General features: G+C 37.1%; 2 protein-coding genes across 2 annotated transcripts; both read right to left on the bottom strand.

Moving 5' to 3' along the window:
* Positions 1–465: 465 nt before the first annotated feature.
* Positions 466–1,639, bottom strand: adirf (adipogenesis regulatory factor; the record flags this gene model as incomplete). The annotated part of the gene is made up of 3 exons (XM_079839373.1): positions 466–569; positions 842–904; positions 1,561–1,639. The coding sequence occupies 3 exons, from the start codon at positions 1,637–1,639 to the stop codon at positions 466–468; spliced, it is 246 nt and encodes an 81-aa protein (XP_079695499.1).
* Positions 1,640–5,144: 3,505 nt separating this feature from the next.
* On the bottom strand, positions 5,145–24,169 carry sncb (synuclein, beta). Its single transcript, XM_079838260.1, has 6 exons — positions 23,480–24,169; positions 22,572–22,702; positions 19,007–19,036; positions 15,726–15,844; positions 9,433–9,519; positions 5,145–5,915 (listed from the first exon to the last, which is right to left on the bottom strand). Exons 2-6 carry the CDS (start codon positions 22,690–22,692, stop codon positions 5,886–5,888), a joined length of 387 nt encoding a protein of 128 aa, XP_079694386.1. The 5' UTR covers positions 22,693–22,702; positions 23,480–24,169; the 3' UTR covers positions 5,145–5,885.
* Positions 24,170–27,285: the final 3,116 nt, after the last annotated feature.

The raw sequence follows: 27,285 nt of genomic DNA, 5'->3' as shown, positions 1-27,285 counted from the left end.
AATAACAGGAACTGTCCTAAGGCACTTTTGAATGGAAGTTCTTTCACTGTGATCTGTGTTATGTTGCCATAGCAAAATAGACCCCCCCCCCCTCCCCCTCCAGTGATGTGGGAGCTGAGAAAAATCATAGAAGGGGTTTATTAAGAAAGTGGACGTGTTCTTGCTCTATATCCTCACATCGTAAGAATAGAAATGCACATAGGGTGGACATAAAGAAACACTGCAGCCGTTGAACGGAATGTATCATGTATTTTGAAAGCACAAGCATCTTTGAACAGAAAATAGGAGGATCAACAACTAAACTGAAATTAAATCTTTAGATATAATCAGCATTGGAAATGCAGATGAAATTAAGCCAATACATTTACAAAGTTGCTAATTCTTCTGCTAATTACAATTTAATTCACAAAAAGTTTAATCCATTCCGATAAATAGGAATGTCAAATTGTTTGGACAGTGCAGCATTCATTTGGAACTCAATTTGTGTCCAAACTTCTTAATGGTGTCCGATGCTTTCCCTGCAGCTGTGTCTATAGTAGACTGTGTTTGTTTGGACGCCTCCTCGGCAGCTGTTCATATATACACACACACACACACAGACAGAGAGAGAAAGAGAGAGATCCATTAAGGACAAATTTACATATTCTTTATGGCGCAAAATACAAATAAATGGATAAAGATAGGGAAAACAATACAACAAATTTTTCGATTGAAGACATTCAATCGATTGTAGATGATTTGCATACACTGGCAAGCTGATCATGCGCATCCACACTTAAGTGCATCTTTATCTCTGTACAGATGTATATAGCAGACTCCTGAGCTGGCAGCTTTCTCTTACCTTCACTGGTGGTTTCTTTGGCGGACTCTGCCACCTGGTGCACGACATCTTGCGATGCCTGAACTGAAATAACATTATCAAACAAACTGGATGTTTTTCTTACGCACTGGGGGGTGGGGAAGTCTCTCAAAAAGCAGTACCTAAATATTACATTAATGCATGGTGAATTGGACTACAATAAATAAAATAATATTAAATATTTTTTTAAACAAATTAATTATATTGAATAAGCTTAACTTTGCTAATTTTGTATTAAATTAGTTCAATTAATGCCAAAGCAAAATTTGTTCCTGCCATTTATCAGTCTGTATTATTCAAAACTTATAAGCTTTCAAAATTCATATAGTACTTTAAAAAAATAAAATAGTTTCATTTATTCTGAAATTCACAATATCTATATCATTTACACAAAATGTGTCATATAATTGAAATTTGCAAATCTTAAAGTGAGATTTGTTTTATATACTGTAATAATGTCACTATTATATGAAATCTTGTAAAACAAATGTAAAACATTTTAAAATAAAATAAATTATAGTTACAAATAATTGAAAAATACATGAAAATATACAACAATTAAATGTTTAAATAAAACATCCTGATGGTCAAAGTTCTTTAAATAATTCTGTGGCACAATAAAAGGTAAAGTAGACCGCTGTTCTTTCTTAAACAAACAAACAAAAAAACTCCATTAATGATATATAATGATCCATTAGTACCTGCACTGTCAGTGACGCCTTTAGTGGCAGACTGTGTTGTGTTCTTCAGCCCCTCCAGAGACTTCTTAAAGGAAGCCATGATACTGAGCACATACACTCACAGTCCTTCCGGCTCGGCGTAAGAGGGATGCTGCCAGCAGGGGCTCTTAAATACCCTCTGCTGCCAGAGGGCACCACATTCTCTTGTGATAACACATGCTAATCCATCAATGGTGCCCGGCTTATGCAGGTATGCCAGCTATTCAGCTATTGCACTGTACTGATTCTGCTGGGCTCAGCAATGGCTTGAGCTCTAAGTTCTGTTCTGGTGACATAGCCAGACATCCTGTTGATAGGAGACAGGAGGGAGGACAGGGGGGGGAATAGGCTCTTTGAATGTAATATATTATTCTGGAAGCCAAAAGATGAACACGCTTAAAATATACAAGTGCCTTTGCATTGCATTCTGCTATAAAACAAAATAGCAAACTAAGTGGTAGTGGATGATTATTATAAGTAGCTACTTTAGATTTTTTTTTTTGTGCTACTCAAGTGCCCAAAAACGCTGTGGTGCTGTAAATCTGTAGCCTAATGTCACTAAATAGAAACTCAAAGGGTTCTGCCAGGTGCTTCATACCTTTAGGGGTTCCCTTAATGGGATAATTTAATGATTTAGTTTTAATGAATTCATTTTGTTTTGATTCATTTTTAATTTTATGATTAAAACAGCATGTAAAAATACTTTATCACTAGAAAAAAAAAATCAAATAACCTGTTAAACAGGAAAGCATTATGTAATAATTTAAGACATTTCTCCTTATATAATACTTTCACTATTTACTCACTTAGTATTATTTTACTCGGTTTAATTTGATTGAAATTTGTCATGTAATTGAAACGTGCCAATCTTAAAGACAGACAATTTTTTTGATACTGTAATCCTGTCACTATTATATGGATTCTTGTAAAACAAATGTAAAACATTTTAAAATCAAATTATTAAAACGATAGTTAAAAATAATTGAAAAATACATGGAAACATAAATCAACAAATTCAAAGTTTAATTAAATAAAACATTCTGATTATGTGGCACACTAAAACATGAACCCCAGTGAACCTTTTGGTTACACTTTATTTTAAGGTGCCCTTGTGTAATTATACAAATAAGTACTGAGTAATATTAATTATCAACATGAGTTTACTATATAATTAGGGTTGAGTTTGGTTCAGGGTTAGCTGTTTGTAATTATACATAACTTACTATTATTACTTGAGTACGTACATATAAGATGTGTAACAGGGACACTGTGTAAAATAAAATGATGTGAACCTTTTTTCGAAAAGTTCAGGAACTTTCGGGGCTGAACATGCTGATTGGTTGAGTTCATGCAGCATTTTGATTGGTTGACTCCACACAGCATTTTATTTCAACAACCATTTTTAAAAGTCTGTTGCGTGCGTGCAGTAAGATTTGTTTGCTATTTTGGAGTTTCAAAAATGCGACCGATGGACCGACAACGAGGTTCTGGCTTTATTAAGCTTGTGTGCAGAGGACGAAATCCAGCGCAAACTGGAAAGTCCTATGCCAACAGACTAATTTGCCTAATCTTCTGGGTACTTTAGACCACGATGGAAACACAGACAGCAACAGGTCTGGGGGAAAAAGTTCCTGGGACTTTGTTCTGGGTAACGTCGGTGGAAACATGCAAGTTTTGATGTGCAAGATGTCGTTATCGTCTCTGTGTAAACGACAAAAATGTGAAATTGTGAAAACGGTGACGTCATGCGCATGCGTACTTATGCTGCGTTCCAGGCAGGTTTTTGAGCCCATAAATTACAACTTCAAACCACCACTCACAACTTTGTAGTGTTCCAGGCAAAGTCACGCCAAACTGCCTGAGCGCAAGGAATTGTGTGGTAGTTAGATGTAAACAAGGCATGGCGGACCGTACGGGGTGTATGCTCATTTACAATCATTTCTATCGCCAAAGGTGCTTACTCCTTGCTTATTTGAGGGAAACGGAGGAGAAAAACAGGGCAGACGGCAAGAAAAGCTGTTATACCTTTTATTTTACGTTATTTGTATATTGGTTTCATTAACACTGCATCCGTAGGGGGCTGCCATTGTTGCTTCGCGGGCTATGTGACGTCAGAGCTCGTAACTGGGAGTATATCGATCTAGTACGAGTTCACGGGTGGGAAGTCACGGGTTTGGCTGCCGTTCCAGTCCACTTTTTCACGGGTAGAAGGTTGGAAAAACACGGGTTACGGGTTGCCTGGAACGCGGCATTAGTCTAGACTTGGTCGGCATTACTGGGAACGCCTACGAAACGTCATATCCGCCATATGCCTTGGGGGAAAACAAGCCATTAGAATGAATGCACGCAGACCTTGTAAGACGCTTTATCTTTACTCTTTGTAATGATTACGATTTATTTTTGCTTGGTGCAGTCCCGCAAAGTTGCCATGTGACGTTCTGCACCTCTAGTAAGTAAAAAAAAAAACCTGATCTCAAGTTTTATACTGCTAAATAAACAGACGGAGCCGTTCGTCAATTCCGAAAGCCTGTGCAATACGTCCATTACAATTAAACATTGCACTACATGATGCTGGTATTATTGTAACGATTAAAAAAAGAGATTTCATTAACTACAATGGCAAAAGTTTGTTGAACAAAACGCCTATAAAGTCATACTTGTCCCGGGACTCAATTTATCGTTAAAGCAGTTTTTCACGATGAGCGATCACACCCACATAAAGCGTGAGGTCATAAATGCACAAAACATTCAAAAGTCTTCTTTATTTCATGATGGGAAGGGCTGGGCTCATACTTGTGCTTCAAGCTGAGTAACACTTGAACATTTTCTCGACAAAATGCACGTCGCTCCCACAAATATTACACAATATAATAGCTAGGCTACTTCATAAATCACCCAGTCTTTTGATGAAGACGGTTGCTATAAAAAAGTAAATAAAAAATGTCGCTATGTTGTCTTGTCAGTAATTCTAATAATATTGTGACACTGACAGGTCAATTTCATAGCATAAGACACGTTTTATGATCATTTTAAAACGTTAAATGTATGCAATACATCCTTTTAATCCATTAAATTGAGGAACACTGAATTAACGTCTTCATGGAAAGACTGGGTGATTTATGAAGTTGGCATGTCATACCTATATGGGGGTCAGAGGAGCAGCATGTATTTTGATGAGAAAATGACACCTCTGGCCATGGATTCCGTTGGGTCGTTTATCAGTCACAGATACTGTACTGACAATCTGACCCAATATGGCTCAGTTTTTCTATATATCTTGCTCTGTCGAGTGGCAAAAGTGATTCTACACTGGCTAAACTGGGTTGACCCCATGCATTTACATTGTGGGGGAATGGACTGTTTTTCCCCACGCCGACTCCGCCCCCAGCTATGACACGACGCCGACCAAGTCTATATGACGTCGCCAACTACTGGCCGGGCAGCAGAATACACCGTTTTTGTGGATCGATGAGAACGGAGATCATTTTCACACTGTTGTCATCTATATACGAAATCTTTCAAAAAAGCTATGGGAAAACTTTTCTGTTTTTAGTTTGTTTTTATTTACAGAGGATTCACTGTCTTGAATGACCGAGAAACCTTAATATTGACATTTCCAGCATTGTAAAGCACATGTTGACCTGACATCCATAAACATCTCAAGACACATTTACACTAACTTTAAAATCTCCAGTACACATACGCATACATACACACAGATACAAATTGCCCAATTCTAACAAATAATCCACTGGAATGATATATCACAAGCAACTATAAAGTTACGACGTATAAAACTCTTACTTCAGAAACATTAAATAAATAACTTGCCTCAATATTAAATAAAAAAGGAAAGTAAAATCCCACAAACAGGCATTGCACACAGCTATATTTAATATCATATTTACCCGAAGATATTTGAACCCCCAATATACTATTGGAAGATCTGAAACATCTATTACACATATAGAAATGCAGGTACACAAGTACAAAGAGTCACAATGGGAGGGCAGGTCTCGTTTCATTGGGAGGGAGTCAAGGAAACAAGACCGAGCGCCCTCCGGCAGTCAGCGTAGAGCTACATCCAACACGTTACCGTCAGAACATGACATTTACAATAGATCATAATAAAAGTATATATCTGATAGGAAGAACATTTCTCGGCAGGATTAACTGGAATATATATTTATGTTTTTTGTATTTTTTGACTCTTTTTTGCAACAGGGTTTATTGTGTTAAGGATTTGTACTTGTTATTGATAGAAACTTTTTGTGCTGCTGGCTGGACTTGGACTTGGAATGTGTAGTTTATGCCTCCGGCTCATAATCTTGGTTGTCCTGTGAGCAGAAACAGAAAAATTACATTTCTTAAAAATGAGAAGGCCGTACAACGTCCACGCCAAATACTGAAGATAAAACACATCAAAGTTCAACAAAGAAAGGAGCTCGCACACAAAAAAAACGTTGTTTTAACAATAATAATAATTTGTTACATTTATATAGCGCTTTTCTAGGCACTCAAAGCGCTTTACATAGAAGGGGGGATTCTCCTCAACCACCACCAATGTGCAGCATCCACCTGGATGATGCGACGGCAGCCATATTGCGCCAGAACACCCACCACACACCAGCTGATTGGTGGAGAGGAGACAGAGTGATGAAGCCAATCGTATATATATGGGGATGATTAAGAGGCCATGATGGACAGGGGCCAATGGGCAAATTTGGCCAGGATGCCGGGGTTACATCCCTACTCTTTATCGATGGACATCCTGGGATTTTTAATGACCACAGAGAGTCAGGACCTCGGTTTAACGTCGCATCCGAAGGATGGAACCTGTAAAGTGCTACCAGCTTCATTTTATTTGATTGTTTGATGTATTTTTCTACAATATACTTTTCACTGTAATCCAATTGAACTCAAACAGAAACAATATTACTAAACTCTTTAAAAATCACTTTTCTTTAATAATATCTAACCTGTAGGTTTTAATTAGCCAAAAGCAACATTCATACAAAACGTTCATTTTAAAATGACTACTATTATTTGTACACAATACGCATTGGGGTCTCTAGGATCCTACGCATAAAGTCAATTTCAACAGAATCTGATGGTTAACTACATCTCATCATGATTCTTTCCCCATGACATTGATTGTTTAAGGGGATAGTTCACCACAAAATCAAATATTTTCTTCGGATGAACACAAAAGAAGGTATTTTGAAGAATGTTAGTAAGTAAACAGCTGACAGCAGCCTTTGACTTCAGACAAATATCTGGTTCTTTTATAATCAACAGAAGAAAGAAAATCATACAGGTTTGGAACAACTTGATGGCGAGTAAATGATTAATTTTGGGGTGAACTATCCCTTTAACCTCTTAAACTCTGAAGACCTTGTACAGCTGCAATAACACCCAGAAAAAAGAGGCGCTTTTTTATTTTTGTGGTTATAAATTCATTTTTGAAAGTGTCACCCTGTGTGCTCTAGCACCCTGCAGACAGTTTGGGCTGTTTCCACTAAATTCCAGAAAATACTGGAAAAAAGATTTGTCTGGATCATGTATGCAAGATTTATGTAAATGAATCTGAATGGAGGAATATGACCTTTTTTATGTCATTTTTTTATGTCACAAAAATGTGGATGGGTCCTCTCTCAGAAAAATTCTACTGAAGTAGATGTAATTTACATTAAGTACAAATATATTGCCTTGTTTGCTAAACGGCTGGTTGGACAAGATTACAGAAATCACCTTATCATTGAGAGCGGCAATAGTGTAGGGGTAAGAAGCATGGCATCAAGTTTTGATGCAAATCGACCCGTGGTTCGAATCCGCCTTTTGCCGAACTCGCTCTACTCCCTTTTCCCATCACATATCAGATCGGAAAGGTATTTATTTTCAATAAAAATGAAGAAAATATTAGAAAAGTGGAAATAAAACGTCTAATATGTGTTTAATAATAAGTGTTTATCGGTTAGGGGTAGGTAAACAGACGTGCTGAATTAGAGATGATTAAAGTGAGTGGGTTCAATATCATTGATTGTAAAAAGTGGGATCGTAATGTCCCACCCATGTACAATGGTTCCGACGCCCATGAAATGTGTGTGATATAATAAACATATCAAATATTAAAAAATGGGGGTCCTCCCTTAAGAACCATTTGAATAAATCTTGCATACAACATGATACAGACAAAAATCTTTTTTCCAGTATTTTCTGGAATCTAGTGGAAACAGGCCAAACTGTCTGCAGGGTGCTAGAGCCCACAGGGCCTGAGTTACACACTTTCAAAACTGAATTTATAACCAAAAAATCAAAAAGCACCACTTTTGTGTGTTTGTGTGTGTGTGTGTGTGGGGGGGGGGGGGGGGGGGGGGGGATTATTACGGCTCAGACTACATATCCTTACATGTTTATCACTTTTAGTGGTTTATGTAACTTCAAAGGGTTTCCTGTAAAATGACACCAACATTGTGTCTTTAGACCACTGTATGTGGGTATGGGAAGCTTTTCAATTTGGGTAGGCCAAATCCAGGAAATCCCCAAAAAGGGTCCCAGAGCTTGAGTGGTTAAGGTTTGTTGCAGTGCTCTACTTCCCCCAGCAGGTGGCAGCTGATGCTTTCAGATCATATGCATCTGATTTATTTAATGAATGTACTGTAAGTACACATCAGACTGGAGTTATATTAGTAAGGTCTGAAGATCTGACATCTGAAGATACCCTACATTTTTAAATGTCATTATCATTATCTGATGGCCCTGGATGCCTGTGTGTGAGAGAGCATATACTGGAAGAGCCCATCTCCTTAACAGGGCAGGGGGAGCCTCCATCGCTACCCACAATGCAACAGGGCTTTTGATGTCACTGCCACTCCCAAGCAGGCACATTCAGCATGGCAGTGAGGTAATGAGAAGGAAGAAGTCAAACAGAAGAAGGAGGAGGGAGGAATAGAGGAAGCAGAAAGACGCCACACAGGGAATCACACTATATCTGTGTGTACCGATGACACGTAATATCTGGGGTTAAATTACATATTATATATATATATATATTTATATATATATATATATATATATATATATATATATATATATATATATATATATATATATATATATATATATATATATATATATATATATATATATATATATATATATATATGTGTGTGTGTGTGTGTGTGTGTGTGTGTGTGTGTGTGTTATTATTTTATTAATGTAAAATAAAAAGGGTGATTATTAATAGTACATGATAAACTGATTCATTTAATAAATAATTGTATTATGTGAGGATAATAAGCGACAAGACTAACTTATAAAAATGTATTATATAATATATTAATAATAATATCAATTTTGCAGTATCTTTTTGCATTTTATTAAATTAAATGTAACCATGGTTCATAAAACTACACAAGCATATAGAAACAATGGTAACACTTTACAATAAGGTTTCATTAGTTAACATTAGTTAATGTATTAACTAACATGAACTGACCATGAGCAGTACATTTGTTACTGTACTTGTTCATCTTTGTTAACGTTAGTTCATAAAAATCCAGCTGTTCATGGTTTGTTCATGTTAGTTCACAGTGCATTGACTAATGTTAACAAGATTTTAATAAAGTGTTAGTAAATGTTGAAATTAACATTAACAAAGATAAATAAATGCTTTATAAGTGCAGTTCATTATTAGTTAATGTTAACTAATGTAATTAACTACTGTTAACTAATGAACCTAATTTTAAAGAGTTCCCGAAACAATTTGAAAGTGATTTGAGATTTGACTTGTGAACACGTCTAATTTGTGTGTCTGGTAAATTTGTGTGCCACTGTGAGTGCTGATGTTCTTACCTGCTGAGACTCGTCGTATGTCTGTCCCTCAGGGTCCATGAGACCTTCTCCCATTGGCTCCTCTGTGGCTTCCTGACCAAACTCAGGCTGTGAATACACATGTGAAACCATTTAAAGGAGTCATGACATGGGATATCAAATTTGCCTTGATCTTTTGACATATACAAGGTCTTTTTACCATTAAAACATTCTGCAAGTTTCATAATTTAAAGCATCCTCCTCATTATAAACAAAGCATTTATATAACCAAGCTCCAAAAACAGCTTGATTCAATATTGTGGGATTTGTGACGTCACACAGGCAAACACATTTGCATTCGACTTCCTCCAGAGCACAACATCATCACACCATAGGCCTCGCCCATTGGCATTTGCCTACACTGTATACAGTAGGCCTATAGTACAGTCAAAAGCAAATGAAACCCATTATAATCACTGATGCTGTCTACACTGGATACTGTACTGGGATGAGTCTGTACAGAGATACAAACGAGCTGTTTAAACAGGACGTGTCAAAGCTAACGTTCTTTCACTTTTCCTTTTGTCTTGTCGTCGATAGACTCAAGTCTGTGGAGTATGCGCGTTCAGTTTCTGACATACTCCACAGACTTGAGTCTATCGACGACAGGACAAAAGGAAAAAAAAAAAAATATATATATATATATATATATATATATATATATAAATAAATAAATAATGTGTGAGTACAAAAAACTTTGTTAACACATCTTAAGGAACACATTGAAATAATTAGAGTAATAATAATGTCTTTAAAACCCAACAAGCCCAACAAAGCCCAACAAAAAAACCCAACAAATAGTGCTTTTAAAAGCACTATCACAAGCGGATGTTAAATATCATCACTTGTCTCATGTCAGTATACATCAGTGGTGCATCTGCTAATGTGCTTTAATATGCATGCTACATCTTCTTCATATACCTAATAAATGTTTTATCAAACACCATTTTATGTCTTGCCAGAGAGAAAGAGAGAGAGACTCATTACCTACATACAGTAAGTAGTTAGATTTTCTTTACAGTTCTGGGTCACTGGAAGGTTTATTTTTAAACTCAGCTATCACAGTCAATTAGGTCATATTTCAGTGATCTCCAACCTTAATATCGCAACACAGCCTGTCAAACCGTTCATGTCAATCAATCAAACTAAATAGAAACGATGCTATTTGTGCTAAAACATTTTAGAATATTTTAGGAAACTTGTTTTTCATATAAGAGATTCCTACCATATATATATAATATATATATATATGAGCTGTGAAAGCTGTGAAACAGTCCTTAATACACTAAAATTTTACAGGTGCTAGACAAATAAGGTCACAGTTACAATAACTTTCTGCAGACTCTAAAAAAACCCAGGAGAAAATGCCTAGGGTCCCTGTTTATGTCTCGGTTGTTGAATCTGTTTAAAGGGAGTTATCTTTTACTTTGTGCTAAGAAGATAAAACTTAACCAGGCCAATACACATCTAAACATACAAACATATTAATAAAATATATTTCTTTATTAGTCAATTTAGTAAAAGGTCAAACTATTATTTTTTTAAGGGGCCTATAGGGGCCCATAGGCCTAGTAAAAACTTGTACTTTTAAACTATTATAATTTTTAATATTAATATTTATATTAAAAAAATTCAACCCATTAAATGTAATGTAGTGTAATGAATGTAGGGTCATGAAAAGTGCCATATATTCAGATTAAAAGCATACATTTAGATATTTCCAATTTATTTATCAATTAAATTAATGTTTTAGTTCTTTGATAAGAAACAATGATAAATCATTGAAAATTCTTTGATAAACTATGATCTATCAAATAATGTGACTAAAGTCTGTTGTGGCAAGCAGGGGTGTGTTTCCCAAAAGCATCATTAGCCAACTATGGTCGTAAGTTCCGCCGTTATCAAAATATTTAAACGAGTCGGTGTTTCCCGAAACCATCGTTCCAACTAACATTCGCAAACAGCATCGCAAAGTTGCATGGTTGGAACGACAGCTCTTGACCTGTGGTTAGAAGCATAGTTTCTTGTTTGCATGACATGTGGACTTAATAAATCCTAATCTTCAGCAAAATAAGCAAGCTGACTTTCAGTGCAATCTATATCTTTTATTTCGAATACATACAAATGTAATTTACATCTTTTAGTTTGTCAAGAGATTTAAAGCACTGTTTTTAAAGAGTGCGCATGTGGGTATGTGCTCTAGTACGTAAGGTCAAGCCTATTATTGAATCTGGAAATAAAGCAAAATAACTGGGAAAAATGAGAATTACTCCTCAGATGTCATATCTGTAATTTATAGCAAAAAATCTAGCATGAATTCGATCTCAAACTAATTCAATAAAATAAGTTAATACTCCACCACCTGCGTGACATCATTAACCAACGTGGTTGAACGACAGATTTGTGACAATATGGTTTTGGGAAACAGTCGTCAGTAGCTAGTTGATTTCTTCAACGATGCATCGTACTATGGTAGCTAAGCAGTGAGTTACATCGTTGTATGGGAAATGCTCCCCAGGACGAGTCCGAGGGGTGTGAGAGAATGGCATGATTGATAATGAGCGCCAGCTGCGCGCCACACCGGTCTCGTATCTCACGGAGGAGCGACGACAGTGAAGGACGAGAGAGGACCAGACCTGGATTTACGTTGTGTTTTGTTTATGTTTTATTATGTGTGTGCGGCACACAGTGTTTATTTGTTTTATGATTTATTAAAGTGTTTAAACGTCCGCCGGTTCCCGCCTCCTTCTTCCCATAACAACGAACTGTGTTACATCTGTATCTGTTAATTAAACCAGTAGTAAGTCATGTGGACACTCAAAACTCACAAATGACACTGTTTCCTGAGAATGACCCACAATCAGACTGGACTGTGCCACACTATGTTTCTGAAACACAACCTGTTTCTGTTTTCTGTTTTTACTTTACATTGACATAATGATTTTTATACCATACAAATTATGTATTTTTTTCCACTAATCCTACCCTAAACACTAACCGCACAGAAAACATTCTGCAATTTTCTTCCTAAAAAAAATGTGTTAAAAATAAATAAAATAATTTAAATTTCATGGGAAAAAAAAAAATTCTACACAAGATCAAAAATGTCTGGTATTACTATCCTTTTGGGGACATTTTGTCAATACATTGATCTCTCCCACACACACACACACACACACACACACAAATGGCACAGTCAGTACAGCAATACAGTTAGCACTGACCACCCACACACTTTCGCATGTTTCAAAGCTGCTAAACTACACACTTAAACCGATCATCAGACACTTCTTATGACAATAACTGTACTCCAAATGAATCAGGATGATGGCTTAACTAAAGCACTAGAGCTTTAAAAACGATGACAGCGACATTGTGTTTGTTTCTTTGGCTCCAGCAGGCTTCATACACATACACACACAACTGCAAGCACATATGCTGCAAGCTTCTTATGCTGATTTTGCCTCTAAGTGATTTAAGAGATTACTGAGTCACCACAAAGGACAAGACTAATTTTTAAGCCTGGTGGGGAAAATCCGAGGAATACCACATTTGTCACTACTACCACTACTGTTCAAAACCCAGAGCGCTCTGATATCAACAGTTTGTTTAAACAGAAGAAGGTCTGCCTAAGTTTGAAGATTGGCTGACTTCTCCTCCCATTGTGCATTTTTAAGTAATGTGCAAAGTGCTAAGTGACCTTGGGCATGGTCGAGAAAAAGAGAGAGAGAGAGAGACGGGGGGAGGGGAGAGCAGAGGGGGCTCAGCAGGACAGAAAGACAAAGTAAGACACGATATTCCCTGTGGGATAAGCGCCGATCCATTATGTGTCATGTGTTATGATGTGAAGGTGAGTGTGTGAGGTGTAGTATACAGCCATTTGATAGAAAGTGTTATTTTTTCTAGTGGCATGTATTTCTCATGGAATAACCAATGTCTATGTCTGATGGACACAGAGAAGATGTGAATCTATTAACGTTTACTACATTTTCTAGTTTATGAATTAAAAAAAACTGATCAGAAATGGAGTAGGGTATACCTGATGTTTCAGGACCGCAGTCCTAGGACCCTAGTTTTTTGTATGTACTCTCCTGGACGAAAAAAAAAAATGGGCCAAGCTTAAGGTCTTTTAATGGTCTTAACCATTTTAATCACAAATCACTGATCAGGAAATGAGCAAGAATTGCACACATACTGTAGATTGTAACTTAGCATTGGAATAGTCTTCCCCAACTTGTGAACATCTTTTAACAGAAAGAAGAGTAATTTATCCACTCAATGTTAATAGCTTCAAACAGTTCATGAGAAATTTGAAAAATGTCTCCCATTTCATTTGAGTTTAATGTGAGACCAAATATTCACTATAGGGTTCTGAACTCTGACCAGGCCAAAACATGAGCTTGATGGACTTGTTCTTAAAGGATTAGTTCAGTTAAAAAATGAAAAATTACTGCTATTTTACTCACCCCCATCTCATCCAAGATGTTCATGTCTTTCTTTCGTCAGTCGAAAAGAAATTACATTTTTTGAGAAAAACATTTCAGGATTTTTTTCCACATCATAGACTTCCATGGCAACCAAAATGTTGAATGTCCAAATCAATGCAGTTTCAAGGGGCTTCGAAGGGCTTCAGAGGCTCTGCTCGAGCCCAGACGAGGAATAGGGTCTTATCTAGCGAAACGTCATTAAATAAAATCAACTTTTTAACCTGAATTGCTCATCTTGCGTTGCTCTGCGACGTGCTACGGATTGCGCAATCCCATTGGAAAGGACGAGAAGAAAGACTGAAGAAAGAATGACATAAACATCTTGGATGAGATGGGGATGAGTAAAATAGCAGGAAATTTTCATTTTGAAGTGAAATCATCCTGTAAGCCACTTCTTGGTTTTCTTTACAGTTTGGGCAGGAGCATTTTCTTGTTGAAAAATAACTTTTCACTTGTGGGAAACAAGCCATTCTGCAATATTCTCTTATATTTGCAGAAGCTCAAATGTGTTGTGTAACACACGAGAACGAACCTCATTGGTTCTTGAGGAAGCTCAAACGTGCTGCGTAACACGAGAATGAACCTCATTGGTTCTTCCTGAAGCTCAAATGTGCAGCATAACACAAGAATGAACCTTTTTGGTTCTTGTGGAAGCTCAAATGTGCTGCGTAACACAAGAATGAACCTCATTGGTTCTTGTGGAAGCTCAAACGTGCTGCGTAACACAAGAATGAACCTCATTGGTTCTTGTGGAAGCTCAAACGTGCTGCGTAACACAAGAATGAACCTCATTGGTTCTTGTGGAAGCTCAAACGTGCTACATATCACGAAAATTAATCTCATTGGTTCTTGCTGAAGCTCAAACGTGCTACATAACACAAAAATGAATCTCATTGGTTCTTGCTGAAGCTTAAATGTGCTGCGTAACACGAGAAAGAACCTCATTGGTTCTTCCTGAAGCTCAGATGTGCTGCGTAACACAAGAATGAACCTTATTGGTTCTTCCTGAAGCTCAGATGTGCTGCGTAACACAAGAATGAACCTTATTGGTTCTTCCTGAAGCTCAGATGTGCTGCGTAACACAAGAATGAACCTCATTGGTTCTTGCTGAAGCTCAAACGTGCTACATAACACAAAAATGAATCTCATTGGTTCTTGCTGAAGCTCAAATGTGCTGCGTAACACGAGAAAGAACCTCATTGGTTCTTCCTGAAGCTCAGATGTGCTGCGTAACACAAGAATGAACCTTATTGGTTCTTCCTGAAGCTCAAATGTGCTGCGTAACACAAGAATGAACCTCATTGGTTCTTGCAGGAGCTCAAATGTGCTGCGTAACAAAATAACGAACCTCATTGGTTCTAGACGAAGCTCAAACGGGCAGTGTTTAATCACATATAATCATATAAAACACATTTAATCATATATTTCTAACCAGATTTTCGAGGACACCGCTCTGGACTATCACCATGTAACACGTGTTTCACTGTGATTCCACACACAACTTCCCATATTCTGCCAAAAACTTAATTCTGTGTTTGATGTTTTCTGAGACAGCAATGGCTTTTTAAGTAGTATATTTGCTTACATTTTGCTAATTTCCTGACCAATAATTTGCGGTTAAGTCAATTAAAAGCTTAGTTTTTAGCCATTTAGGACTTGGCCCAAATATCTTTTTCTTTCTTTTTTTTTTTTGCCCAGGGGTGTATTTAAGCTCTATCTGTATGTCTAGTACAATGTCAAAATTGTTTTGTCAGGTAAATAAAGTGATATATAAGAATAAGAACATACGTTCAAGTCACTGGGGAACTCGTCCTTCTTCACCAGGCCGGTGGCGGCGGCGATGTTTCCAGCACCGCGCATCACAGCTCCTCCCAGCTGAGAGCCCTGCTCCTTTGTCTTCTCAGCCACTAACCGGAGATGAAACACAGACACAACCCATTTCCAACACAAACACATCACTCAAAGTCAGAGATTCAATATTTATTTGTCAATATAAGAAAACAAATGTGCAACTCTCCTACACAATGTCAATGCTATGTGGTAATATGAAAAACAGATTTTATTCGATAAAATACATTTCTTAATGAACCTGCTTGTTTATATTGGATTATACCTACAAAAGGGTATAATACTTTCAATAGTTTAAATAAAACTTTAAACAAACTTTAAATAATCAGACCAGGTAGATATATAATATATCTTTAAGACAATAATTGTACAATTTAACTTTTTTCACTGTGCATTTTAAACAACAATGTTTTTTAAAGACAGTGAAAGAAGTGAACGTACTGCTGTCTGTGAAAAAGAAACACTTATGCATTTAATGCATTATATCATCATGTATGATTTTTAACTCTTTCCCTGCCAGCGTTTTTGAAAAAAGTTGCCAGCTACCGGCAGCATTTTGGATCGTTTTCACAAAAGTTTTCAATATTTTGTTGTATGACAATATCTGAACACACAATATATCAAACAAAATAATAGACCCTCTGGTCCCTCAAGACCCTCAAAAAGTTGAGAAAATCACGTTCTTGTCAGAGAGACTACATCTGGATCAGATTCAGAATGATGATCAAAACCAGACCTTGACATTAACTTTTTTGCTCACCAGCCACTGTGGCTAGTGCTTTTCCAAAGTTACTAGCCACTCAGCATTTTAAATACTGACATCGATACCATGGGGAAAAACTGCCATATAGATATTTTTTATATTATCTCACAATTTGGCAGCAATTAGGCTGTTGTCACTTTAAGACCTGATGCACGGATCCATTATACTTTTACACATTAGTAATAGGAAGTTTGGTTCATTTTACTGACGCAGATCTTTGAATCTCTTTCATCAAAATTAACAAATCTTTTTTCGAGTCATTTCGTTCATTTTAACAAAATATAATTAATATGTTACATGTTAATAGCCAAATTCCCCAGTACATTAAAACTTTACATATAATGGCCAAATTCCCCAAAACATCAACTTACTCAACGTTGATTACATTTAGAATAAGAAAAAAATGCAATGCAAGGACAAGCCAAATTATGAGAAACAGAAACGATTAATTAATTTCTTATAGGGCTGTGCAATATATCGAAATGATCAAAATATCGCAAATGTAAATATCGCAATATGCATATCGCAAAGGCACGCAATATCTGAATGACTTTAATAGGCTACTTCAACATTGTGAAAAGTGTACGTTTTAGGTTGATGCATATAGCAGAGAATAGACTGAGCACGACTTACTTATGTGACTTGCTTGACGTTAAAAAGAGTTATTAAATGCAATAACTTGCGAAAAACAACTCCTTGCAGTCTCGCGCTGTCTGACACACACCGAAACGTGCGCACAAGCTGTTCTTTTTTTCGTGTCTTGTTACACACTCAAACTGTCAAATACACACACACACCGTTATGTCAAAATGGCCTTGGTCTTGATGAGTATTCATCTAAACACAGTCAGTTATGCTCTAAGTGAAAGATATCAGTTGGGGAAAGAAATAGATTTTACACACTTAAAGCAATATCGTATCTCATATCGAATATCGCATTATTTAACAAGGATGTCGCATATCGCATTTTTCTTCAATATCGCACAGCCCTTTTTTCTTATCTGGGTCTTTATTCAGGCTATGCAGTCAGTTTACCTCGCCTCCCGATCTAGTTGTTCACACATCCCGTGCTTTATCAAAGTGATTTTCCCCATCATACGGATAAAGTTTAAAGCACTATCCACTATCCAGAAATTCAAAAAATATATACATTTTAAGAAATAAAATAGCTATAATTTGAGACCAGTAACACATCATGTAACTGTTCGAGTTTAAAAAATGGACTACGTGCTTGTTTGTGATGAAGTTTGGGAATTATTAACTAATTCTGAATCCAATACAGCTGTCACATCACGTGAAAAAAGAACGAGACTCAAAAGAGTCAGACTCCTAATCATTTCTCTTTCCGGTACAGACTTGACAAACGAACGACTCAGACTCGAAAATGAAGACTAGAGACGTGAACTAATCATTTCTGTTTCCTGTACAGAACCTATGGGATGTTGCGCATGCACGATCAACACAAAATGAACGAATCACTCCCTGAGACAGTTCGTTGTTCCCGAGTCATATTAAAAATTTGTTCAAAATTAACAAATCGTTCATGACCGACCCATCACTATTACCCATACGTTTTCTTTCTCAGCTGTTTAAGTTCACTTAAAACATCCCTGACTGTGTAAACTCGCTAAAACGGGATTTTAACATTATTTTGTGTGTATTTGACTGCTAAAGTGCAAAAAGCAGCAAAGAAACTTTCTGTGTCTACTCGCTGTCGGAGAGGAATCGCAGCTGGTATCGTGTACTTATTCTGCTGAAAATGAGTATTGGAAGCGTTTCAGATATTTCAGTATCGACTACAAGTGGAAAATGTATATATTATATATAAAATTCAGCATTTGCCAGGTTGGTGGGTGTTTATGTCAAGCCCTGATTAAAACATAGATGGAGTAGATCGAGTCCAAAACACTCCCAAAGCTTGCACAGTCCTATAGCTCGTCCTGGGTCGACATTTTATTCGGTAACGTTAGGCAGTTTTGATTTATATGCTGTTTAATGTTAATGATCGCGTTATTTTACATATGCATTTTCTTATGTATGATATCACTTGTTTTTGCATCTTTTTCGCATGTTTTCGCCAGTACTCTTTCAGAAGATGTGCAATAGCGCATCCTCCCGTATAACATTGAAAACACAGAAAGCCGGAAAATTCCGCCAATGACAGGGAAAGAGTATAATATTTATAACAATATAACTGTGCTTAAAACTATTTTATATTTGTGTCAGGTATTGTGGTTTAGAGACATTGTGCTCACAGTTAATCATACTTAAAAACACTGTGACTTTCCTAGTTGTCCATCTGTCCTAGACAAATAACCTTCTGAAATATCACCCAGGCACAGAACTATTTGTCTCGGTTCCACTTACTGGCTGTAAGCCATGCCCTTTGAACACATTAAATGAGACGTATCCATTATTTACAAGTCGAGACTAAAGAACAGTTTACAGAATCATCTTACCTGTTGCAACGCTGTCTTTGGTCTTGTTGCCTGCAAGCACACAAAAAATATAGTAAAATCACTTACCCAGCCAATTACAATATAGAAACACACATTAAATAAGCCCTCTAAAGGAACTGTGATAAGGTTGGAAGTAGGTACATGATCCAGACAGGCAATAAGTAGAGAGACAATGTGAAATACAAGCCTGGAACTCCCAGTGCAGCTTCATTTAAAGGTTCACTGAAAAATCATTAGAGCTAATAGAACCTGTATCTCAGACCTGTCACCTTAACCAGCCTGCATGAGTAATGCAGCTCAGAAGCACTTGGTAGGAAGGATGTTACTATATACTCTAAGAGCAAATAGCACTCTATGTCTCGGTTTGAGCATGTTTCTTACAAGTGCGAGAAGAAGAGGAATTACTCTTGAGCTAAAATATGTTTAAACTAGAGTCATTGACCCATGATGACTCATTGAAGCTGATGTGTTTCATCTTCAGCACTTGAGTCATTATAACCCAAAGTCGCTTCTTAAAAGGGGAAAGACTTGGTCATAAATGCAGTGTAACAGAAGTATCTTTTTAGATGAAAAGGGCAGATTAAAAGTGCTTTATTTAATCTATCACTGACAGAAATGTCTGTAAAGCACATCATTTTACTAGACGTTTCCGGGGGAAAAAAGTGAATAGTGTTTATTATTTATTGTATATTTATTGTTTGCATGTTGTGGATTGCTAGGGTACGGTTGTGTGATTTCTAAGATATTCTGGGAGGTTTTTTTTAAATAATGTTGCTATTATAATTTTTATACAGTTTATTGCTATTATACATTTTATGTTCCTCACATTTCTGTTTGCAATGCATAATATATTGTATACCATTCCAAAGTTAGCATAAAAATATATATTTTTTATAGAAATGAATACTTCTATTCAGCAAGGACACATTAAAATTATACAAAATGTGACAGCAAAGACTGTCTATTTTTACTTTCTATTGTAACAGTTTCCACAAAGATATTAAACAGAAACTGTTTTCAAAATGTATGTTAATAAGAAATGTTTTCTGAGCACTAAATCAGCATTTTAGAATGATCACAGGAAAAATAGAAGTTATTTAAAAAATAAATTGAAAATAGTTAAAACTGTAATAATAGTTAACAAGATAATTGTTTACTGTATTTTTGATAATATATATATCATGAAGTAATATAAGTAATAGCACATCTCTTCCCAGCAAGCCACACAATCATGTATGGAGCACACAGTGTGGGAGCCTAAATAAACAATAAATATACCACTAAATATACAGCAGGGAATATACAGCTCGATATGAGGAACCACAGAGGAAATAAATGTAAAACGGACAGGAAATTAATAGCAGTGGGACAAAACGAGCCAGTGTGACAATAACAGAGGCCACTTCCTCTTCAATCTCTCGTCAGATGGGTTGTTGGCGCATGTGCGTGAAGGAGTGTGAGATGTACAGCTGCTGTCCAAGGTGAAACAAGAACCTATCAGCTAACCCTCACCCCTCCTCCACGCGCTAACACACACTCCCATAAGGCCATTCGAGCATGGTGTCCCAGGTCACCGTGGTAGTCCGGTATAAGTGCAAGCTTGTGTTCACCGCAAAGAAAATGACAGCAACTGTACAGGACGATGTGCTATGTGCTCGCAAAGCAACCGCAGATGGGCTTGAGATATCTGGGCTAATCGTCTCTCCCTGGGATGCTGGTGGACAGATGTGATTTTTTTATGTGAAGGGATTCTATTATTCATTCATCTCAACATCAAAACAGAGGAGTATGAATGAGTGTTGTCGCTGGGGATGAACGCACGCACTTAAACACAAATGCCCCACTAGTCTCCAATTACAGCAAAGTCTCGTCTTACTGATCAAAGCACACGGAATCAAGAAGAGCAAGCTGGAATAATTTAAGACAAGCTAGGAAAGATACTTTTCCTTTCTTTCAACTCTGTATAAGGATTTGGACTGTCACTCTGGTCTGTGTTTATACTCAGAGCCCTCTGTCATGGGCGCTGTGCATATAGAGGTCTATGAGCTCATGGAATTGTGTGACATGTGGCCTGTAAGGCTTTTTTCCAACCCGATAGGAGATCAGAGAGATGCTGGATCAGCTCCAGAAGTCAACCATCTCACGCGGTGTTATTTCACTCTCAAATTAGCGTGTACATTAAGAATCAACTTATAAGATCAGGTTACGTGAAATGGATTTTCTCCGTTTACAGTTTATGTTTTACTAGAATCAATATCGGCCCAGTATCCCGAGTGCTTTCAATTTTCCAGATGTAAAATCCATTGTTGATTAAACAGGCCATTTCAGGAGGCTGTGCACTATGAGAGTGATGACAACCTCAGAAATGATATGCGATCAAAACTGTCACAGCATTTGTTGTTAGAGTGAAATATACTGCAGTAGGATCATATTTTCCTAAATAAATATTCTCCTGTGAGAAATATTGGAAAGATGAGTGACCTAGTGTCACACCACAAACTATGTGCTCTGGAAAACAGAGTAGGACCCTTAATAGAAAAGGATAGATTACCTTGACAATACTTTATTATTATTGTCTATAATGTTTGACAGATCATTACTTAATGTACTACTGTATATTTTGAAATATGTGACCCTGTACCACAAAACAAGTCACAAGGGTCTTTTTTTATTATTGAGATTAATAAATAATCTGAAAGCTGAATACATAAGCTTTCCGTTGATGTATGTTTGTTAGGATAGGACAATATTTGGCCGAGATACAACTATTGTGAATGAAAATCTGAGGGTGCAAAAAAATAAATCTATATTGAGAAAATCGTTGTCCAAATGAAGTCCTTAGCCAATAATAATACATTTTTGATATATTTACAGTAGGGAATTTACTAAATAACTTCATAGAACATGATCTTTACTTGATATCCTAATGATTTTTGGCATAAATGAAAAATCTATTAATTTTGAGAAATGTGAGTGTTATGTAAGGAAGGCAATATGTTTAAATAAAATTAAATATCTGGCTTTTATATTGCCAATGTACTAAACCAAAAGAAATTCTGAAAACATTTAAATATTTTCATTAAATTCAAAATGAACAATAAATATTCTACAAATATTCTTCTGTGTAGTCTTAATCATTAATATGCAGCCATTAATGATTAATATCATTATTCATTAGGAAATGTTATTTGAAATAATTCTAAGAACTAACCGTCCTCAGTGTTAAAAGAGACTAAATTAAGACTTGAACATGCTCAAAAATGCCCACATGTGGTAAAAATGTGGCTCTATAGGGCTCTTTAAGAAAAAAAAATCTATTCATTTCAATAAGACATGGTACACGTAAGAGGCCTGGAAAACCCCACCCAATATCCCAGCCAATCACAACATTACACAATAGTGTCTGGACCTATAGTGATGCTCTGAGAAGAGGCAGTGAAACAGATAGCAACCCCCTCCTGGCCCTCAGGCTCTGAGCTTCGTGGTCCCTCCCACTCCCACCAAGCTCACGCTTGATTCGTGATATGCATGCATTAAAAAGAGCATGATATGCTCCATGTCTTACCGACAAACATCACGCCTTCCTTGGTCTTCTCAGCAGCCACCGCGACGCCTTCCTTGGTTTTCTCTGCGGCCACTGCCATACCTTCTTTAGCTTTAGAAAGCCCCTTCATAAAAACATCCATCTTGGCCCCTCTGCATCCAAGAGAACAAGTTATGTGGCAGCGCACAATCAAAAACAGGGTTTGTGTGGCACTGTATATGACACATTTGGGTTCATTTGGAATTGAGAGCAAGTGGGTTTGGTAATAGCAGGCTGTCAGTACAACAATCAGGAGTCTAATTTCCCTGTAGATAAAACGCCCATACATGCTCACACAATGAGATGAGAACATTCACACCATCAGCTGACGTTATTTTAACAGCAGGAGGTGTCATCGAGATGTTCACAAACACATACATTTTTGTTTTACTCAAACTCCTAAATAGCTTATTTTATACTGGGCGTCTATATGGGTTCCTAAGAGACATTTTAATGCTTGTGTAAAATAAAAAGGGCACGTGCATTTTTTGCTTCATAGTCAATTCAAGTCATTTTACACACCGAATGCATTACTATAATGGAGAACAATGTGTGACGACACATTACTGATTTTCAGACAGCATATTTGATTTTAAACGCAAAAAGGAGATGCTCATTTACAATATGGTGTCACCTCTCCAATGTCCTCACACAGAAGTGCTGGACACGACACGGGAAAAACAAAACAATTGCCCGGCTCATCATCAGGTTGCATACAAATTTCAACATGTAATGTTTTAATTTGCATACGAGCGCGCGAACACTCGTTTCCATCGAGGTTTTATGTCCTCACGAGCACACCGTTAGTATTTTCACACGATTTCGGTTCATGCTAATACAAACAACTGCGTTTCAGCCTCGTAGACGTGAAAATTCAAATGAAAACGTACCTTTTAAAGCGCCTTCTCCGTCCTTATGCTTCAATTGCGTGGTAGATTGAAATATCGTGGAAGGAAATTTTACACTACGATCTTGAGGTGGGCCTTCCTCTGGGTGAGCTCAGCCAATGAGGACGAGAGGATGAGACGATCGACGTAGCTCATGCTATTGATCATGGGGGGGTCAGTCCCCGGCTGTAATGGCCTGTGACACAGACTAATGCTGCTTCCTTATCAGAAAAAAGGTGAATGTGATCGTCAGGAGATGAGGCACGTGCGCTCAAATTGCACATCTGCTTCGTACTGTACCGTCAGGTGTTTTTTGATCACTTGCACTAACTCACAGATGACTTGTGATAGTCTTTCCTTCATATAGTGTTCCATATTACTATATCAGGAGAGAAGTCTATCTATCTATCTATCTATCTATCTATCTATCTATCTATCTATCTATCTATCTATCTATCTATCTATCTATCTATCTATCTATCTATCTATCTATCTATCACAAATATAGCCTATCTAACACAAGTAGATGAGAAAAGTCCATCCTAGAGCCGTCTTCTTTTTCTGTGGCTTACTATCGAACAGGATGTTAAAAATCAAGCTGAATGTCTAACCGTTAATTGTATAGTAAATTCAAGTCAAAATGCTGCCGATCCTGAATGGAAAGTGACCATTAGGCTTGCTCATGCATAGATTATTGGGATTTACTGCAGGCGACGAGTGTCGTGTCCACTGTCCATCTGCTTGAAGTGGGCGCATCGTGACATCTGCCTCTGAAAGGCAATCGAATTGCTCGACTGACCAATTGATCTCGTCCAAGCCTGTCTATAAAGTCTTGTAAAGATCAGTACCAGCTGGTGATTCAAAAGTTTCTATTGTCAATCATTTCCTATGCCGAACGATCTGTCTAGCACGCGCATTTTCGTGTAGGTATGTTTTAATCAAGTAAAATGAGATTACACACATTTAAACACAACACGGGGATCGTTGATTATTTTTTTTAGTGACGTAGACTCACAGCCTTTAAACACAACCCCTGTTTTTATGCCAATTGTGCCATCTGCTGTTTTTGTACTAGTATAACATTGGTTTAAGTTATTCAGGGGTATTCGCTAATTCGTTGATTGTTGACCAGCAGCTGTAGAGCGAAAGGGAGAATTTCAGCACCGCGGACAGCAGCCTCCAAAACACAATAAACACGGGGCAGCAATGACTGATCTATTGGCTTCCATGACGCAGCTTTTTGTTTGTTTGTTTTTCCCACACATAACAAAAAAAAGGGTTCTTTATATTTTGTATATATGGTTACTACATGAAGAACATTTAACATCCATGGAGCCTTTCCACTCCACAAAAGGTTAGTCAGCAGAAAATGTTATTTTGATAATTAGAATGTTCTTTATAACTAAAAAAGGAACTGTTTACTGAAAGATTCTTTGGGGAAACAAATTGGTTCTTCTATACCACAACATTTAAACATTACATACTGCATTTATAATAAAATAAAACAATTAAAAGTTATATCTTTCCATCAAAGTCTCCCCCTGATTTTGGATATTGCCATCTTTGCGGGGACATTTTGTCACCATAACATAGACCTGAAACACACACACACACAGTGGGGACATTCCATAGGCATAATGTTTTTTTTATACCATACAAACCGTATTTTCTATCCCCTTACACTGCCCCTGCCCCTAAATCTACCCATCACAGGAAACTGCGCAGTTCACTTTCTGTGAAAAAAACCTCATTCTGTATGATTTAGAAGCTTTTTGAAAAGTGAGGACATGGGTAACGTACACACACACACACACACAAATAACTCCCCAGAGACAAGGATTTTGGATATTGCCATCTTTGTGGGGAAATTGTCACCATAACATACACACACACACACACACACACACACACACACACACACACAAATAAATCCCGAGAGACAAGGATTTTGGATATTGCCATCTTTGTGGGGACATTTTGTCACCATAACATACACCTGAAACACACACACACACAAATAACTTCCCAGAGACAAGGATTTTGGATGTGTGTTTCAGGTGTATGTTATGGTGACAAAATTTCCCCACAAAGATGGCAATATCCAAAATCCTTGTCTATGGGGAGTTGTGTGTGTGTGTGCGTGTGTGTGTGTGTGTGTGTGTGTGTGTTTCAGGTGTATGTTATGGTGACAAAATGTCCCCACAAAGATGGCAATATCCAAAATCCTTGTCTCTGGGAAGTTATTTGTGTGTGTATTACCATCTTTGTGGGGACATTTTGTCACCATAACATACACCTGAAACACACACACACACACACGCTATATTTCTATGTTGTGGACTTCCCATAAATGTAATCTTAATGCATTTCTATATTTTCAAAAAACATAATTTAGTCTGATTTATAAGCTTTTTTCCTCATGGGGACCAAAAATGTGGAATTTATGCGTAACTACATTGCATAAAATATTATTGCATATAGTTATTCACATCATAGTTTTCTCATTATCACAAATTTGACAACTTATTATTACTACATACTTTGTGATGCTTTGATATCTTGTTTTATTTATTTATTTTCTGCATTATTCTGCATTTCATGAGTGTTCATGTGATATGTGATATCAGCACAGAAACTGCGCTCGTTAAAATCACAAATGACTTACTCTTAGCTGCTGACCAAGGCTGTATCTCAATACTAGTTTTACTTGATCTTAGTGCTGCATTCGACACCATAGATCAAAAAAAACTCTTAGATCGTCTACAAAATTACACTGGTATTCAGGGACAGGCATTAAAGTGGTTTTGATCGTATCTATCAGAACGTTACCAATTTGTCTATTTAAACGGGGGAAAAAACTAAGATAACGTTGGAAAATTATGGAGTGCTGCAAGGATCTGTGTTAGGCCCTCTGTTATTCTCAATATTTATGCTGCCACTTGGTAATATTATAAGAAAACATGGAATTAGTTTCCACTGTTATGCCGATGATACTCAGTTATTATTCAGCACGACCAGATGAAATCTCTAATTTATCCAAGCTGACAGAGTGTGTTAAAGATATAAAATATTGGATGAGCTGTAAGACTGATATATTACTTATTGGACCAAAAACCTGTACACAAAATCTCTTTGAATATAATTTCCATTTAGAAGGATGTACAGTTACTTCATCCGCTACAGTAATAGAACTGGGTGTTATATTAAACAGCAACTTGTAATTGCTAAGCTACGGAACATGCTATCTGTCTCTGATGCAGAAAAGTTAGTTCATGCATTCATGACCTCTAGACTAGATTACTGTAATACCTGTGAAGAGACGACTCCAACTCCAGCGAGGACTTCAGATGACCATCACCTGTGAAGAGATGACTCAACTCCTGTGAGGACCTCAGATGAACATCACCTGTGAAGAGACAACTCAACTCTTGAGAGGACTTCAGATGAAGATCACCTGTGAAGAGACGACTCAACTCCTGCGAGGACTTCAGATGAACATCACCTGTGAAGAGATGACTCCAACTCCTGCAAGGACTTCAGATGACCATCACCTGTGAAGAGACGACTCAACTCCTGCGAGGACTTCAGATGAACATCAACTGTGAAGAGACGACTCAACTCCTGCGAGGACTTCAGATGAACATCACCTGTGAAGAGACGACTCCAACTCCTGTGAGGACTTCAGATGAACATCACCTGTGAAGAGATGACTCAACTCTTGAGAGGACTTCAGAAGAACATCACCTGTGAAGAGATGACAAAACTCTTGAGAGGACTTCAGATGACCATCACCTGTGAAGAGACGACTC

Source organism: Gobio gobio (assembly GCF_949357685.1).
Source record: "Gobio gobio genome assembly, chromosome: 16".
In the NCBI taxonomy this organism is placed as follows: domain Eukaryota; kingdom Metazoa; phylum Chordata; class Actinopteri; order Cypriniformes; family Gobionidae; genus Gobio; species Gobio gobio.
This window is presented reverse-complemented; position numbering and strand designations above follow the sequence as displayed.

Excerpts from the sequence above, each read along its gene's own strand:
- sncb (XM_079838260.1), bottom strand. The coding sequence starts at position 22,692 with ATGGATGTTTTTATGAAGGGGCTTTCTAAAGCTAAAGAAGGTATGGCA. Across the intron at positions 15,845-19,006 it reads CAAAGACAGCGTTGCAACAG|TGGCTGAGAAGACAAAGGAG; the intron begins GTAAGATGATTC and ends ATCTCCGGTTAG. Across the intron at positions 5,916-9,432 it reads CATACGACGAGTCTCAGCAG|GACAACCAAGATTATGAGCC; the intron begins GTAAGAACATCA and ends TTCTGCTCACAG.